This window comes from Anopheles coluzzii, chromosome 2, assembly GCF_943734685.1.
Source record: "Anopheles coluzzii chromosome 2, AcolN3, whole genome shotgun sequence".
Classification (NCBI taxonomy): domain Eukaryota; kingdom Metazoa; phylum Arthropoda; class Insecta; order Diptera; family Culicidae; genus Anopheles; species Anopheles coluzzii.
Genome location: NC_064670.1, coordinates 110,815,603 through 110,833,773, shown reverse-complemented (window position 1 = coordinate 110,833,773; position 18,171 = coordinate 110,815,603). Strand labels below are relative to the sequence as shown.

General features: G+C 44.9%; 2 protein-coding genes across 3 annotated transcripts in view; one reads left to right on the top strand and one right to left on the bottom strand.

The window, feature by feature from the left end:
• LOC120952922 (ecdysone-induced protein 78C) overlaps positions 1-14,789 on the top strand; it is a 33,448-nt gene extending 18,659 nt beyond the window's left edge. For both annotated transcript variants that reach the window (XM_040372517.2, XM_040372516.2), the window contains 3 exons: positions 9,994-10,454; positions 10,522-10,785; positions 12,332-14,789. In XM_040372517.2, coding sequence (XP_040228451.2) covers positions 9,994-10,454; positions 10,522-10,785; positions 12,332-12,712 — 1,106 coding nt within the window. In that variant the 3' untranslated portion in view covers positions 12,713-14,789. The remainder of the gene's footprint in view (positions 1-9,993; positions 10,455-10,521; positions 10,786-12,331) is intronic.
• A 20-nt stretch (positions 14,790-14,809) lies between these two features.
• LOC120952926 (inositol monophosphatase 1) lies at positions 14,810-16,350 on the bottom strand. The gene is made up of 4 exons (XM_040372525.2): positions 15,955-16,350; positions 15,748-15,881; positions 15,307-15,672; positions 14,810-15,226 (listed from the first exon to the last, which is right to left on the bottom strand). The coding sequence occupies exons 1-4, from the start codon at positions 16,015-16,017 to the stop codon at positions 14,965-14,967; spliced, it is 825 nt and encodes a 274-aa protein (XP_040228459.2). The 5' UTR covers positions 16,018-16,350; the 3' UTR covers positions 14,810-14,964.
• Positions 16,351-18,171: the final 1,821 nt, after the last annotated feature.

Sequence of the window (18,171 nt, the reverse complement as noted above, 5' to 3'; positions counted from 1 at the left end):
TCGAAATGAAACATTGAATATTGAACAGAAATATGAAAAACTTGTTATTTTGTTTAATTACTTCGATTTAAATATTTATGTCATAATGTATGATGAATTGAAATTTTTACTGTTTAGCTAAGCTCATGTAGTTTAAGAAAATTATCAACTAATCCCTCTCAGCTCGAGCTATTACTAGCAAGCAAGTTTCCCGTTCATCGTTACTCCCTCACCAGCTAACACGTTTTGTCTCGATAGTGAGAGTCGCGCCCCGATCTGTGATGATGCAACTCGGCTAGATCCGCAAACTTCTTGTTCCGGTGAGTGGGAGGAAAACTGGGAAAGCTTGCTCCAAAACTTGAAAAACTTGAAATTCCACCTTTTTCAGCCAGACAAGAAGCCACACTTGGCTGCGTGCAAACGTGGATTAAACTTTCAATTTTTCCACCCGCCCTAGCCACCCTGTTAGGGGAAGCATTTAAAGGGGACATTTGCACGGTTAAGCTTTTCCTACCTTTCAATTTCGAAAAAAAAACTACATCTTTGACTAGTGAAATTGTGTTAAACAATCGTAGCTGTTTAATTTCTTTTTTTTTTTTGAGAATACTTTCTCCTTACACCCTTTAAGCTTTATGATGTGATAATGAGTATGGTTTTTGTTTCCCCGTTGTGGACGCTGTAAATCTTGTTGAAAGTTTGGTGTAGTAGCCGACCCGAAATGTTGAAAGGTGTTGCCGAGGGGCGCACCACCAGACAACAACAGTCGTCCGCTCGGGTTAATCGTTTCGGGGTGCCCTTTTTGCACAACACACTTTGTGCTACCGGCAAAGGCGAATGCACTCTCGCGCACGATAGGAGCCACCAGATAATCCCAGCTTCTGTTGCACCGCCAACCACCACCGAACGGTGCAATTGCACACCGGTTTTTGGGAAGGACCGGTGTGCTGTGTTCCGTGTGTTTTGTTTCTCTTTTGCATCCCATTTTCCTCTTCGCCCTTTTCCCCCCGGTGGCTATTTTCTCAGCATAATTTCCACCCAGCTTTTTGGCCCACCGTCGTCAGGCGACCGTCCATAATGAAGGGCGGTCATTTAGTGCGGGAAGGTTGGCTGGGTTTCTTTTTCCGGGAGCCTCTGCAGGTTCATCTTCGCGAAACAAAGCGTTGCCATTATTGATTTGCACGCAGCCACGATGTGAACCAGTTTGCATGGGAATGATTATTGACCGTTGGCTCGTTTTGTCGTTTCGTTTGTTTCGGCTTTCGGGAAACCGTACCGTGGCCGTGTCCTGTCCGGGGCCGGCTGGCCAGAAACGTTCGGCAGGAGAAACGTGGACAGTGAGTGTTTAATTTGAAACATGGTAATTGGGCTGCAAACGGGCAGAAAAGGGGCCAGCCGCCGATACGGAAGCCGATTCGTGCACCACGGATGGAGCATTGGCAAGGATTGGGGTGTGTCGGCTGTCGGAGCATTTCCTTCTAACGGTATTCACGGTGCATCTGTACCGTTATGGAAAGGATTAAAATAGAACCTGAGCAGGGTTGGGTTTGTAACGAGAGGAAAGCTTTTTAGGGGTTTGGTAGGGGGTTAAAGAACATGAGAATCCATTATTGGGTCTGTTTTTAAATTGAGCTGAGATGTTTTGCTGAAACGATCGAATTAGTTTCTGTTGTGCTGGGGGCAGTAATGGTTGTTCATGTTTAAGACATGCTGCCAGCGGGAGTGGAAGAGCAGGACCACAGTGCGCAATTATCGTTTGAGATTAGATTTTAACAAAAGTCAGAATAAATCTATGTTTGTGCATAGATTTAGTCTTAAGAGACGTTTGTTAGCGCTATCAAATCAAGTATAAATTGCTACTTTCTTGTTGTGTAGCATCAATCTTAACAGCGTCCACAAGAAGTGCCACGTTCGTTGCCAATTTTGGGTTTGAATGTTTAGAAAGAGGTTTTAATACACGAACGGATGTGCGTTCAAATCGGATAAAGATCGAGCTTTTCAGACCATGGTATTGACTTAAATCATAAATCATTCATGAACTGCCTGAACACTTCCTAATGTCTGGATTTTTGGATGACTGGAAAAACACACAATGACCTAATATTTTATTAAAAAAAATTCAAATCAATTTTAACGATTTGATGATGTTTAATAATGTTTAATAATTGTTAATAATGATTCATAAAGTCTAGTCATCTGGGGTTATACCGTTCGAGTCCTTTCTGACTATAATGGCCATTTGCTGGATGTTTATTCTTGTCCATAATTGGAGCAAAAATACGAGGGATTCGCCATCAGAAATTAATCAAAAAAAAAAATTGTTCTAACATTTCGCTTTCCATCTCAAAACCATCGGCGAAAATGTGTTGCGCACTTCTTGTGCACTTGTGCAATAGCAATTCTGAGAAAAAAGGAAACTACAACATTCTTCTGTATTGAACAATTATGCGATTTCGGCTAAACTTGCTTAAGAATCTGTATCTGTTTTCTCAAACGTATTGTAAATTATTATTTACAATTTCATTATTCTTGAGAATTTTTCAAAATGAATTTAGGATCTTGATCAATTTTGTAATCATTTTGCTGAAGGAAATCAAAGTATCCAAAATTAAAGGCACATTTTCAGCAAAATGTACATTTCAGCTTTCTCTTGTATAACTCAAACAGTTATTATATTTTATATCAATTTTTGGCAAAGAGAGAATGTAGGAGAAAACACCGACAAGGTTTTATGATGGTGGACGGTTCGACAATTTGTAGTGAAGTTCCTAAAGTTAATATTTAACTTTAATTAATTTCTTTAAATTTCAAAAGTAAGGAATTGACTGACATTTACCGTATCAGAAATGATAAGGATAAGTCTTGCCAAGTAAAACTATTAACAAGTAACACTGTAAACAGTCTTAAGTTTTGTGACCAGTTGCCACGACCCAACAAAGAAGAAGAAGTTTGTAGATTTTTGTTCATTTTTATCTTTTCACTTGTTTTACAAAAGCTTACAAACAATCAAAACTGTCAAATGACTTTATCAACAATTGATAGCCTCCCCTTTCATCATACTGCTTTACTAAATGTGTTTGATCCTAGTCCTTCCAAATAAATCGACAAACCGAAAGCAACACCATCACCGGCACCCTCCGAAGGTCAAGGGAAATGGATGTGGAGGAAAGAGCAAGCAGTGGATATTACAAAAGGCAACTAGCAACAGAAGAAAACAAGATCGACACCAAAACAAACCATCAAACAACTCATTACAACCTCTAAACTGCCGGTTTTACACTTCCGCCGCAGAGAGGCGAATTCACGAACCAGCAGGAAGCAGGCCAAAACAAAAAAAAAATGCAACCACGAACCCGAACTGCACAATGCACTTTTGGCCGGTGGAGAGGGTGCTTTTCCCTCGCCTTTGCAGAAGCCACTGTTGCTATTTTCATTTCACTTCACACGTTGTTTCCATTTGTTTGGTTTAGTAGGGAGAGAAAAGGAGAAAGAAAGAGGAAGCCCACAATGCAATGCGCTCGTGGGGCCTTTCGCGCAATACGTAGATGGGAAGGATTGTGCATTTCCTCGTCCAGCAGAAGGGCTCACGATGCAGGAGAGTGAGAGAGAGGCTTTTCTTTGCTTTCGCACAGCGCCGTACTCTGCTTTTGCTTTCTCGTTCGGTGGTTCGTTTTTGTTTTTTGTTAACTCTTTTCTCTTCCCTCTACTTCTTTGTTTAACGGTTAATCTTTCAATTGAAGGGGTTGAATGGGAGGGTGAGAGATGAAAGGCCAGATCATGCAGCAGAAACAATAAAAAAAAAGTTGGTTCAGCGCTGGCTAAAGAGATTTAGCATTTTGTCTGTAGCCGAAACTCGCGCTGTGTGTCTGTGCATTTCGCTTGTATGCACTTTTCCTTGCACTCTTTTGTGCGTTGCGGGATGGCGGTGGGATTTTCTTGCCCACCGAGCACGGCCAAGGGGATGTAAAAAAATTGCAACAGAGACGAGGGTTAGTATCGGCTGCATCTGAAGTGCATTTTCTGTCTGCTTCATGCTGGGAACCGGTGAACTGGCGGGACAGTAATGGCAAGTCGATTTCGAGCCGTCCATGTATTTCCGTAATCGGAGGGAGAGAAAGTTTTTCTCTTCCGCCTCCCGATTCCCAGCACCACCCAGCGGCACACCGCAACGTTCCGTCCCACCGTGTTGCAAGAGTGCAAGTGCAGCGCGTACTCTGAGCACTCGATTGCGCATTGTCGTTGTGTTAATATCGATGCACTCGCCAACAGTTACCGTTTAGCCGCTCCGTAAGTTGGTTTTGCTGGTTGCTCTGGGGAAGCTGTGGTTCCCAATTGAGTCTTGCACACACACACGCACACCCCAATCGAGCAGGTAGCAATGTGTCGCTCTTAACACAGGCAATCCGTAGTTCCGTTTAGTGAACCGAACCGACCGAACCGACCCGACGGACTATATAAGTTGTGTCCGGAAGCGAAAACCCTTGCCGAGCGCTTCCACGTGTTCGGTTCATGGCTCCGTGCCTACAGCTCCAAGGGAGAACCGCGACCACGGTAGCAGTGTTTTGCAGAAGTGCATACATGCCAAGCCCTCCATCCACCACCACCAACCAGCCGCTGCAAAAAGGCGGAAGGAAAGTGATAGTGTGTAGCTGTGTAGCTGTGCTGTGGTTCACGGGCTCTGTCTATGTGTGCAACTGCAAGCCGCTGCAGCACCGCTTTTCCGGATTTTGCATTGCATTTGCTTACCTTTCGCTTTTATTTTTCCAACCCCGCCCCTCCCATCCTGCTCTTCGGCGTGCCGTCTGCTCCCGGGGGAGGGGGGGGGGGGGGTTCTCTTATCGCACGTTTTGTAAGCGAGCGGGCGCAGTGCTTCGGAGCTCTGCCCCTCTTTCCGCACGCCCGGTTTGGCTGTTTTGGAGCTGGTTTTGGAGTGGAAGGGTTCACACTCTGCACGGTTTGTTTGTAGCCCTTTTGCCCGGGATAGTGGCGCGAGTGGCTGCAGTTGCACCGAACCACACACGTGCGCCTGGTTCAGTGCAACGGGTGACGGACGATCGGGTGGTTCGGTTTTGGGAATATTTTGGTTCGCTTGGCAAAAGTGATCAGCAATAACGGATGTTGCTGATTTTCGAAGCGTTTTGTGTGCGAGTGTGATATTTAAAATAAAGATTAATTTATGTGATAATTAAGTATTGCATTGTTGCGACTATAGTTAACCTGTGATGATGGATTTGTGATCATTGTATACCGGTGAAAGTGTTCTTGGAGTGTATTATACATTCACTACATATCAATATCAACCGTCTGCCGCAGTGCTATTATGCGAACAGGATGCAGTGTGATTTTCAACAAAGTCTAGCGAGTAAATATGATGTTTTTGTGTGTTTTGTTCTTATCTTTAAATAAACTGTTCGTTTTGTGGCATTGTTATCGTTGGGTTTAACTTACTTTATGAGTTGTTTTCACACTACAGTGCACTAATAACAATTGTTGGTGTTTGACTTTGTATGTACTATGTTTCAACGGTGTGTCTCTGTAATTTGATTCTGTGGTTTGCGTTAGTGGTGGTTACAAAATGCATCAAATACTGTGTGTCCTTCGTGCAGAACATCAAACATTCTGTGACACTGTGGGACAACAAGTTTGTTACTTTGGATACGATGCATAGAATATATGAGTATCTTTAGTGATCTACTTTTATAGCACTTCTTCTCCGATGGGCAATCATCAAAATCATTGCTTGTTTTATTAAATTGTGATTTCATCTCTCAAAATAGTGCCAAATTAAAACCAAACCAGAGTCATCTTTCCAGAAAATTCTACACTTAGGACATATCTCATGTGTATTTCAATTTTATTTCGACAATGCCAATAAGTTGGATAGAATGCTCGCTTGGGACAGGTGACCAAACAGTTAAATTATGACTCTGGGCAACTTCCAAACGATGGCGGTTTGAAAAATGGTTCTGGAAATGTCAGCATGGTTCTATCTTGTAATACTTTTTTATAGACTATTGGCCTCATTCGCCTGACATTAAAACCACTCTCAAAAGTTGGCCAACACAGCCTTTATTTGGCTGGATTCCAATGACTTATTGCTTAAATTATAGCGGAACAGTCAAATACTGCGCATCTGCGAAATTGATCTCAATGAACTTTCAACCCGAGACATATTTTGGGGCTTTGACTTCCTCAGTCTGCTCCTCCACGAGAACAAGCGCTATATTTGTTATTGTTTTTCATTGGCGAAACGAACGTAATAATAAGCTAATTGTTTCGTGTAGTTATTTGTGTACTGAGTGGTACCACCCATAGTGTAGAATAATGAGTGATGTGTGTTTAGTGGGTTCTGTTCATGCAGGATTATGAACCATTAACGGATCTAATAGACGACTTGACGAATGTACCGAAGGACTTGCCTTCAGACTATATTTGATATATATGTATATTACTTTCATTCTCTTTACGTTGAAACGAAAACATGTTAAATTTTGTGATGGCACTTTAAATAGTTTTATCAACTGTTGTTGTTATTATGACAATTAAAAAACATTTCAAAAAAGTAATATTTGATTTTTAAAATCAAGGGATTAGACTTGTGGAAAGATGTGTTGACACAGTATTACAGGGTACACGCCTCAAGTTGGATTGAATTTGACAGTTCTTTGTGATGGGTTAAAAATCATGTGTAAATCATGCAAGTGACTTGAAAACCCCCTTATTATTGTTTAAATGTTGTTGCTATACAGAGGTTTTAAAGGGTTCTTAGAATTTTGAGACACTTTTACGACCTTCTTATGACAAATGTGCGTTTTATGACGAGAAATTGACTCTACGGTACCTTTTTTAGATAAATCCAATAGGAATTTCAAATGTGACTGTCCGAAAAGGGTGCTATTGGATTTGAACTATCCCAACACATAAAGTTGATTTCCCAACAGTAAGATATAATAAAATGTCTCAAAATTATGAGAACCCCTGAAAAATCCTGTAAGCTTCTGCACCTCTTCTATTTTGATCTGAATGAGTGAGTTAATCGTAAACAATACCAGAACATCAATGACCATTTCGTAGCTTATTTTAGGGAGTAAAACGCCGCTAATTTATTTCCTCCCTCACTACACCAGCGTGCCTAATTAGCCCCATTTATAATCTAGCCATTTTGCAACGCTTTGTTGGCCGTTTCGTGACGAAAACAAATGCTCAAACAGGCAACAGATTTAGTTTAATTTATCACACACTCCAAATCGTACCAAAACCGTCACGCTTGCTGCTAGAAGCAGCAAACAGAAATGCTCTACCATGCGATAGAATCTCGACTAAATGTTTCCCTCTCGCCCCCTTTAATCTCTTTACCTCTTGCCTGACCACGGTGGGCAAATTAATCAGCCATGCATTAGCCATCCCTTAGCCGGTAACAGTCCCTTTGGTCAATGATTCACGATACGGGGCAACGAAAGGCGACGATTGCCGCCTGACGAGCTCAATGCGAGTGAAATGTACACCAAAATTGCAACAAAAAAGCTTTCCACCCTTTTCCCCGGGAGAGGGGGTTGTTGTGTGCAGCAGCACCGTGTTAGCGATATATTAACACGGCTTGCGTGTCACCCGGACCATTAGTCAACCCCGATTTAAAGACGCCGAAAGAGTGTGCACCCAGGAAGTAGGAAACTAACCGCGTGCAGCAGTCATATCATGCCCGCACACCGTCCGCATAGTTTAGCGGTTTGCCGCGCGATAGAAGACGGAAGGGTAGCGGGGGAGATGGCGCTTATCGTAGCATAATTTTCATAACGCTTCACAAAGCTGCACGCGCGCGGTTGTTGTTATGCTTACCCTTTGCGGGTGAGTGGGTGCGAACTGGCTCTACCGCGGTGTGTAATGCGAGCGGGTGTGTGTGCCGTACCGGTGAAGTAATGCATGCTTACACGCCGTGGTGCTGCTTTCCTCTGTGTGTGTGTGTGCATGTCCCGGTGTGGGTTGGCGTACCCCGATGGGGGCACGTACCACCACCCCGGCACTGTTGCAATTTCTTTCCGCAATTTATGATCCCGCCGGCGGCCATTCCCAGGTTTGTTTTTGTTATTGTTGTTGTTGCGGAAAACTGTGGCGCTAGTAGAGAGTTCTTTGAACTCTGTGCTTCCTCCCCCTCCCCCCGCCTACTCCCGCACACGGTCGCGTTGATATCGTGACACATTTCTTTCTTTCGCCTTTCTTTGCTACACGCTTCACCGCGGAAGAGACAGGGGTGCGCTGCACTGTTGAACTATCGTGCATGGGGTCAGTTGCAAAAACGGGGCGTGTGTGTGTATGTAAAGTTGAATGTTTCTTACTTTGTGTTTTTGCACCTTTTGTGCGTTTGAATATGGGCTATAATTTAGAAACATTTATCATATACAAAGTTCGTTTAATAATCACCATTATCGGGTCAGAAAGCATAAAGTATAGGTGAGGAGGGTGTCTTTTTTTGCAAGCATATGTAACGTAAATACTACTATTGTAACGGGCGTACATACAGCAACACTTGAAATAGAATAAAAAGTTTTTAAAACTTATTTCGTATGTGCACTCAAATAAAATAAAAATAAATGTCCCCTTGGCTAACAAAAGCACACACATGCAGTGCTAGGGAAAGCACAAAGGGTTCAGATTTTCAGACAGTAAGAAAATTAGCAACATTACTGATAGAAAAAAAGCGATAGCATTACAAATTGTATAATTTGGGAACGAGAAAAAACTCGATTAATTCGAGGATTGAACCCACGACGGACAAGTTACCAAGGGAGACACCTATTGACTGAACTATCAGGAGCAATGGCTACTGAAGCAGCAAATGTTCAATATAAATTAAAAACTATCCAGAATCATATTGAAGATGGTCACATAACTTTTTGCCATTTGTTTAAGTAATTCTCTAGTAAAAAGGACATTGTTTTAAAAGAACAGTGTTAAATATTGATGTAAATAAGTATTTTTAATTCAGAGTGTATTGAGTTTGCTTGTGCATTGTTTTTACTCACACGGCTCTAAGCGTGTCAGGTAAACATATAAAGCTCTCAAATAAAAAAAAAAGTATATTTCAAAAAAATATTAAACTCTATAGAGTATTAGTATGTTTCTATTTTTGGCAATTCCTTTTATTGCCTTGGGAAGTTGGTCTTACAATATATAACCAAAGCGCTAAATAAAACATCCAAAAATGTATAAACAATGATTTGCCATCTTAACAATTTACATACTAACCTTTCGCATGCTGTCTTCAAATCCTAAAAAAAAGTAAAACAGTCTGCTCCCAAAACTGCTTCATTTCCACGCGGATGACTCAATAGTATGTGTATGGCACACCTTTCCGGGCGAGCGCGCCATCGCCATATTTAGCGCAAACAGTGCACCATTAGACGGCGACGACGAACGCGCACTGTTGCAGTGCCCTTTAAACCAAAGCTCCCTTTCTCTTTGCAAATGCACCCGTCCGCCCACCCTCCTGTGCATGTGTGCACTGGGACGGGGTTGTTCCGCCTCCCCCACCCCTGCGAAAGGAAAAGTTCAAACACCGAACCAAATCTGTCGTGTGGCGTCGTGCCGCAAGAGAGTTGCGGAAGTAAAAATTTGCATCATACCGCCATCATCAGTTTGTTTGGCGCCCTTTCTTTTCCACCACCCCCCCTCCCCCCCCCGTTGTCCTTTTACTATTGGCATTTTGTTTCGATTTATTTACCATTTTCTTCCGCACTTCTTGAGGGCTCCTCTGCCATTCGCGGCACATAATCGATTCGTTTTAGAGTGTAGGTGCTATACAATTATTGGTCGCACTTTCTGTTTGCGATGTATGTTGTATGGGTTGGGGAGTAAAAGTAGCAAATGAAGCCGATTACTATTTCCAATTTTGCAAGCGGGCTTCGAATGGAAAAAAAAATCTAGCTTCAGGACTCGCCACTAACACCCACTCAGTCTTACCAAAAGTGTTAATGCAATATTCTAATTCGAAAGCAATTGCTCCTCTTCCTCCACCCACAGCCGTGCGGTATGGCCGCGTGCCGAAAAAGTCACGCGAGGCGGGCAGCTGCAGCGAGGAGAACATGAGCATCTGCGTCAACTCGACGACACCCGCCACCGGTCCGCAGCACGGCAACGGATCGCTCGGAACGGGTCACAGTGCGAACGGTACCATGCCCACTACCACTACCAGCACGCTCGGCAGCGGCAACAACGCGGGCAATAACACTAGCGCCACCATCGGCCACAGCAACGGCCCGCCATCATCGAACGCCAGCATGGCCGCGAACAGCTGTGCCGAGATCAGCACGTCCACCGGGACGATCCTGCCCGACTCGCTGACATTTACGCCGCCGGAGCTGTCCGTGTACGATATCATCCAGTGCATTGCGCAGGCCCACCGGGGCCACTGTACCTACACGAGCGAGCAGGTGAAGGAGCAGAGCCGAGTGTCGCTGCTCAACTACAGCGAGAAGCACAACGTAAGGGAAAGAGAGTTTGGTGGTTGTAAATAGTGTACTATAAACGTTTTTTGTTTCGCTTCTGCAGCCCCTGGAATCGCTCGAGGATCAGCGGATCTGGCTCTGGCAGCAGTACGCGATGCGCATGACACCGGCCGTCCAGAGGATTGTGGAGTTTGCGAAGCGTGTCCCCGGGTTCGGAGAGTTTCTGCAGGACGATCAGCTGATTCTGATTAAGCTAGGGTTCTTCGAGGTGTGGCTAACGCACGTGGCACGCGCCACCAACGACAGTACGATCACGTTCGACGACGGTGTGTACATCACCCGCCAGCAGCTGGAAGTAATCTACGATGTAAGTCGGTGGCTTAAACAACTAGTAAAGTAAAAATCCGGAGTCGACTCCGATCCGACTCCGATAAATTCGTAATCGACTCTGCAGGTCTGCTCTGCATTATCCGGAGTCAGAGTCGTCCGGAGTCGTCTGGAGTCGCCCGGAGTCATTCAGAGTCGGAGACGTCCGGTATCGTCCGGAGTCGGAGACGTCCGGTATCTTCCGGAGTCGATCGGACTTGTTCGGAGTCGTTCAAGACGTCCGAGTCCGAAATCGGTTGGAGTCGAAGTCGTCCGGAGTCGGATTAAAGCACACGGCTCCTGTTGACTCCGACCGATTCCGATTCTGGTAGACTCCGATCGACTCTAGACTTCTCCGAATGACTCGGACTCCGATCGACTCCGGCCGACTCCGAACGACTTCGGACGACTCTGAACGACTCCGGACGACTCTGAACGACTCGGACTCCGGATGACTTCGAACGACTCTAACCGACTCCGGACGACTCCGGACAACTTCGGATGACTTCGCACGACTCCGAACGACTCCGGACGACTCCGAACGACTCTGACTCCGGATGACTCCGAACGACTCCAACCGACTTCGGACGACTCCGGACAACTTCGGATGACTTAAAACGACTTCGGACGACTCCGGACGACTCCGAACGACTCCGGACGACTCCGAACGACTCCGGACGACTCTGAACGACTCTGACTCCGGATGACTTCGAACGACTCTAACCGACTCCGGACGACTCCGGCCGACTCCGAACGACTTCGGACGACTCTGAACGACTCCGGACGACTCCGAACGACTCCGGACGACTCTGAACGACTCGGACTCCGGATGACTTTGAACGACTCTAACCGACTCCGGACGACTCCGGACAACTTCGGATGACTTCGCACGACTCCGAACGACTCCGGACGACTCCGAACGACTCCGGACGACTCCGAACGACTCTGACTCCGGATGACTCCGAACGACTCCAACCGACTTCGGACGACTCCGGACAACTTCGGATGACTTAAAACGACTTCGGACGACTCCGGACGACTCCGAACGACTCCGGACGACTCCGAACGACTCCGGACGACTCTGAACGACTCTGACTCCGGATGACTTCGAACGACTCTAACCGACTCCGGACGACTCCGGCCGACTCCGAACGACTTCGGACGACTCTGAACGACTCCGGACGACTCCGAACGACTCCGGACGACTCTGAACGACTCGGACTCCGGATGACTTTGAACGACTCTAACCGACTCCAGACGACTCCGGACAACTTCGGATGACTTCGGACGACTCCGAACGACTCCGGACGACTCCGAACGACTCCGGACGACTCTAGACGACTCCGGAAGACTCCGGATGACTCCGGACGACTACGGGCGACTCCGACTCCGGGCGGATCTAGTGGTTCCATTTTGCCGGAGCCGAAATCGGTCTAACAGTAGTCGGTGTGGGATCGGAGTCGTGGGTGCGCTCCAGAGAGCAAATCACTATAAAAGACGGAGAGAGAATAACCATTTTTAATTAATAATATTTCCATTTGTTTTAGCCCGAGTATGCCAACGCACTGTTTAACTTTACCAGCGGGCTAAACAGCTGCTGCCTGAGCGACACCGAGATCGGCCTGTACTCGGCCCTCATCCTGCTATCCGACCGGCCCGGCCTCGTCGAGACGAAGCTGATCCTGAAGACGCGCGAATGCATCGCGGAAGCGCTGCGAGTACAAATCACCCGATCACGGGCAAACAACGGCATGGGGGCGCTGCAGATTATGCCCGCACTAGAGGCGCGCGTCCACGAGCTGCGCATGCTGGGCGAAAAGCACTCCGCCCATCTGGAGTGGTTCCGGACGAACTGGAGCACGATCCGGCTGCCGCCCCTGTTTGCGGAAATATTCGACGTGCCCAAGTGTGAGGAAGACTTGCAATAGTGGCGAATGAAATGAGGAGAAACAATGCCGTGAAAAAAGGCCCCTATAAATCTCGTAAGGCCGCAAAGAGGCAATACCATGATGAGAACCAGTGACATCCGTTACACACATCAGCATATATAGGCAAGCGATATTACCAGATGCATAAACACACTATTGAAACACATATCATGCATATTGATGTGAATTGTTCATCCCCGCTACACTACTATACCCCCCATTTTTCCCGACCAGTTCGTACGACCAGATAAGACCTGTGTTAGATTAGAGGGCCCCGCAGCGATGGCAGATAAAGCAATAAGGCGCAGAGAGCAGTAGTCGGTGCGGTCTGATAAGCGCAAAGCCAGTGCAACCGCAGACAATGTTCGGTTTGTCGGTGTACGATGATGTTACATGAAAGCATGATAGGAATTTTAAGCTAAACGGGTGGTACAGGTTACAGACCGACAAATAGGGAAGGGAAAGAACAGTACAGTGGCCATTAGATGTAGTTCTATTCGTTTGTGTGCTCTCCCCTAACACTCCCTTGAAGTGAATCTCTCTCTCTCTCTCGATGTGTGCTATCTACCACCTGTTTCCGGTTGTTTTTACCCCATTGACCGCGAAGCTGGCAAGATGTACTCGAGCAATATCATAGTAGCAATAGGCAGAACAAGTTACTAGACACGTAGCACTAGCGAATGTAGCGTATCATATTTTACAAGTACAGGGCTGAGAAGGGAGGGTTAAAACGATAGAGAGAGAGAGAGAGAGAGAGAGAGAGAGAAAGAAAGTATAGCTAAACAACAATCATCATCACAACATTCCCTTCAACCTCTGGAGATCTCCAGAGGAGGTTGCCTGTTATTAGTAGAACAAATTGAGACTTTTTAATGGTTAAGTAAAACAAAAAAATACTGGTGCTGTAATTTAAAAAACCCCGATACTAATTTTAAGCGAGATGTCCCGTGACTATATCCCTTATACTACTACTACTACTAGTACATCTCGGTAGATACATTAAGAGGAACATCTATCCCCCACTTTTCGCTGACGGCACTCTACGGCAATCAATCAATCCCTTCGATTCGTCCATCGCCATCATCGCCGAAATGAGTTCGATTCTACCACTGACGGGGTGACGCGATTTGCCCGGCTTTTTCTGCGATATAATAATGGGTTGTTAACACAATAACGATATGTTAGTGAAATCAGAGAGAAAGAGTTATTTTTTGCTCTAAAATCCTATACAAGCGCGCGCGCGCGTTACACTATGTGCGTGTGTGTGTGTGAATCATTTTAAACAGGCGTTTGCTGAACAAGAAATACAGTAAAAACCACACACCACATGGCATTCGTACTCTATTTATCGATTAATCTACTGGGCCGTAAGGAAAAGGAAACAACACTTTTAAACTGCACAGTGAAGTGGTAGTAGCAGTCCAGCAGAGACAAGACTCTCCCTGTGGGATGACGACGATAGACAATGTGAGAGACTACCGATTTAGCTATATTTGAAACTTAAAAAGTAATGTGAAGATAACGTATACATCTATACAACGTATACATATTTTGTTACGCATATTGTTGCCTTTTTTATGATTAGCGTTAGTTGAAATGCTGTTTAGCCGAATTTATGAACCCCTTTCCCCCGTTTATTCCTTATATTAATCTCGCATCTCTTAAGGTAGAAAATGGAAATGGAAAAGGATTAGCGAAAGGAGTGGACACTTTTAGGCTTTCTCGTTTTCCTTCCTTTTGGATAGATTTCGTGAATCGTTGTGTTTTGTTAAGTTTATTCTCTCTCCGTGCGCAAACGTGTGTCATTCGTGTTTTAGTTTTGCAAATCAAATCAAACGATTTGTGCATCTTTTCAGTGCAGAATATTATTTTCAAAAAAGGAACCTGGAAAGTTAAGATTAAAAAAAAGACAAAACAAAACGGCCATTCGTTGGAGGTAAGCGTTTAGGGAAAAATAAAGAAAAGATGGAGAAAAAAGAGATGAAACCCATACGCATAAAAGATGCTGCTACTTAAGAAGTAAACGATGAATAAAGTGGACATGTTTTAGAGTTACTACAAGCAGGTTCATATCCGCAGGTAGAAGAAACATTTGGCCTCTTTAGCAACGACATTTATTTAACAGCAAACACGTGGTTCGCTTGGGTAACGATATTGCACATCTAGTTGGCTTCGATAGTGTTGCCACCGGTAAGTACAGTAACCAGTAAACATGGCATTCGATTCGTGGAGGAAAATCTGCTCCTACTGCATTAATCCCTCGGCTCGGGATAGTACTGCGTCAGTGTCTGCACCACCTTATCGGCAAGTTCCTGCGTGCTAGCGCACAGTACTCGCCGGGACATCAGATCCAGTGGACCACCGGCCGGATCCAGACAGACACCGCCCGCTTCCCGCACGAGCAAATCCCCGGCCGCAATGTCCCACGCGTGAATGCCAAACTCGTAGTTAAAGTCTGCCCCGCCGAGCGCCACCATTGCCATGTTGAGCGCCGCAGAACCAAGACTGCGTAGTCTGGCGAATGGGACAGTGAAAAAAGAGTGAAATTACAATTCATTCGCCAGTCACACACACACACACACCCAACCGCTTACCCATGAATCTGTCGCACCAGCTTGCCGATGTTCTCGAGCACGACGCGCGTCTTGTCCTCCTCCCGGGACGTGCCGAACTCGGTCGTCGCGAGGGCACGCTCGAACGCCGTCTCGCCCGACACGCGTATCGGGGTGCCGTTCAGAAAGGCGCCCTTGCCCCGCTGTGCGGTAAACTTCTGCCCCACGATCGGGTTGTAGATGATGGCAATTTCCGTCACCTTGCCGACGAGCAGTGCGATCGAAATGCAGGAGTGCGGGAAGCTGTGCACGAAGTTCATCGTTCCGTCGACCGGGTCGATAATCCAGGTCGGTGCGTCGGTCAGTTCGGCCTTCTTCCCTTCGCTCGTTTCCTCCTCACCGATAAACCTTTTAAAAGGGGACGGTGTTCATTTCAAAATTAAAACACTCGGAAGCATTTTCCCCCTTTCCCCTTCCACTTACTTATGGTCCGGATATTTGGCCGTAATTCCTTCCATCAGCATACGCTCCACTTGTTGGTCCGTTTCGGTCAGCAGATCAATATTGCTCGATTTTTCGACCACGCGCTTCCGCTGGGAGTTGCGGGAAGCGATTAGCTAACCAGGGAGGGGGGAAATCAATTAAGCTAAACCTTAGCTTTTCATCGCAACAGAACGAAACTCTACTTACACTTCCAGCAGTTTCCACCAGCCCGAGAACATGCTCGTAACATTCGTCCAGGTTGAGAGCCATCGTGGTTAGGTGGAGGAAGCTCTATGTTTTCGACTTTCAAACCAAAACACACCAATCAATAAGAAGGTCTGTCCCTCTCGTCCACTGCCTATTGTTTACTCTTCGCGAGCTTTACACGGACTGAGCTAATTTCCACACGCCAACAGTACAGGAAAGAAATGGACGTAATGTAGGAGCACGCTCGGGACGGTTCGGAATGTGTTCGGGTGGACGGTTCTTCCACTTATTCTTTTTCTCTATTTTGTGGTTTGGTTTTTTTCGCTATGTTTTCTATGCTTCGGTATGCAAACGTTGCTTCTAATCCGTTATCACAAATGGTGTGGTTTGTTGGTAAACAAACACGTCAAAGTGACAACTGCAAACTGGCAGCCAGGGGTGTAGAATCGATTGGGACTGTTATACAGTTTGTGGAAAAAATTTAAAATCAATTTTAAGAAATACTATCATTTTCGAATAATGATGCAAATTTTATGTTTCTGGCCAGAAAACATTGAAACAATAGCAATTAAGACACTTTTTAAAAGGGCGAGAGTAGTTTGACACACCTGCAATTCGCACGGAAAGCGCCATGTGCAAACTGTTATACAAATGCATGCATGCAACGTGTAAATTTTAAACATGGTTTTCTGATATGAAACACAAAAATCGTTTAAAAAATACATTTTTGATATTCTTCTTTTTGATATAACTTCTTCAAGGCGCTCGATGCTTTAGTTTACCCTTAGTAGAAAACAAACTTTTTCTTCAAAGGGACAATCGATCTGGAGGGGAGAATCGAACCGATAACCGCTCTTGTAGGAGCCAGCTTGTCCATACATAGACGGTTCATAGCAAATTAATTCAAAATAAGCGGTTTTGTGGGACTTTAGCTTGTGTAACAAATAATGCACTAATAAAACCACTGCATGAGTATAACCATGTGGTACAGTGCTGGTTGCATTTTAGCGATAGCGCATACAAACCATCGTTGACAAACAAAAATAGATAAGGAGTTGTTGGTTTTGGTATCACATTGCGGTTTGGTTAACATCGACAGACACTACTTATCAAGCCATTTAAATTACAACAACTATTTAACTAACTTTCAAAATTTCATCTAAAAGCAGGCCAATAAAAACGAAAAAAACATGAAAAGCTACACCCAATTGTCTTTTATATTTGTTTTTGCATAACATTGATATGTTTTGATATGCCGTATATATAAGTATATTTATTCCAGTATCGAGTTTTCCGTCCATCAGTACAGTGAGTTGATATTTTTTTGGTTTAGTTTCTTTCAATTATTTGTGGTATTTTTGTTTTTTGTTTTCTTGTCTAGTTTTATCTGGAATGAGCACTACTTTCTGCAAGTTGTACAAACTCACGAGTACGAACAACACACTGCAGCAAATGTCCTTAAATGCCTACGATCGGCACGTTACAATGTTTCACAATTACTCCCCGCCCAAACCCAACAGTGGCGCTCTTGTCGTATTGCGCCACTATCAAAAGTATACACGATTAAAAATGGTTACCGCCAAAAAAAAAGGGACGAGATTTGAGCTGGCAAGCAGTGGCCACGCTTTCTCTCCCTCTAAAGGATCGGTTTGATGGTGTAGGCACGCTACATGATATGTATCGTTTTGTGTGTGTTTTTTTTTTTTTTTTTGGGCGATGATATGAATTGGCTCTCGAAAAGGGACAATCCCTCCTCACCAATTCGATGGCGACCGGGTCGAGAAGAAACCGTAAGTTTTTATCCCCACAAAAGTCAAAACAACGGATAATAGGGCGCGTCCCGTAAGCTGCCCTTTCCGGAGAACAAGTAGTCGCTACACAGTTTTTAACAGTTGATAAACTTCTAATACATTGTATAATGAGTGGGTAAGAGCATATAGATTACGATTACATACTTCAAATGGTTGTTTTTTAGTTTTCCTCCACCAAACAGGGAAAGCTTCCCGCATTGGAGGAGGAAAATGATATGTGTTGATTTTACTTCTTTTTTTTGCTGGTTTCAGAGGCCAGTCTTTGACCCTTTGGAACACCTTTCTTGCATCTTCTCTAACCGCTCAAAGGACTCATCATCGTGTGGTGCGTTTTGGGGGACGTGGTAACGGATGTGTAAGATGTGATGTTCACCGGGTGGATGGATGGATGGTTTCGGTATGCAAA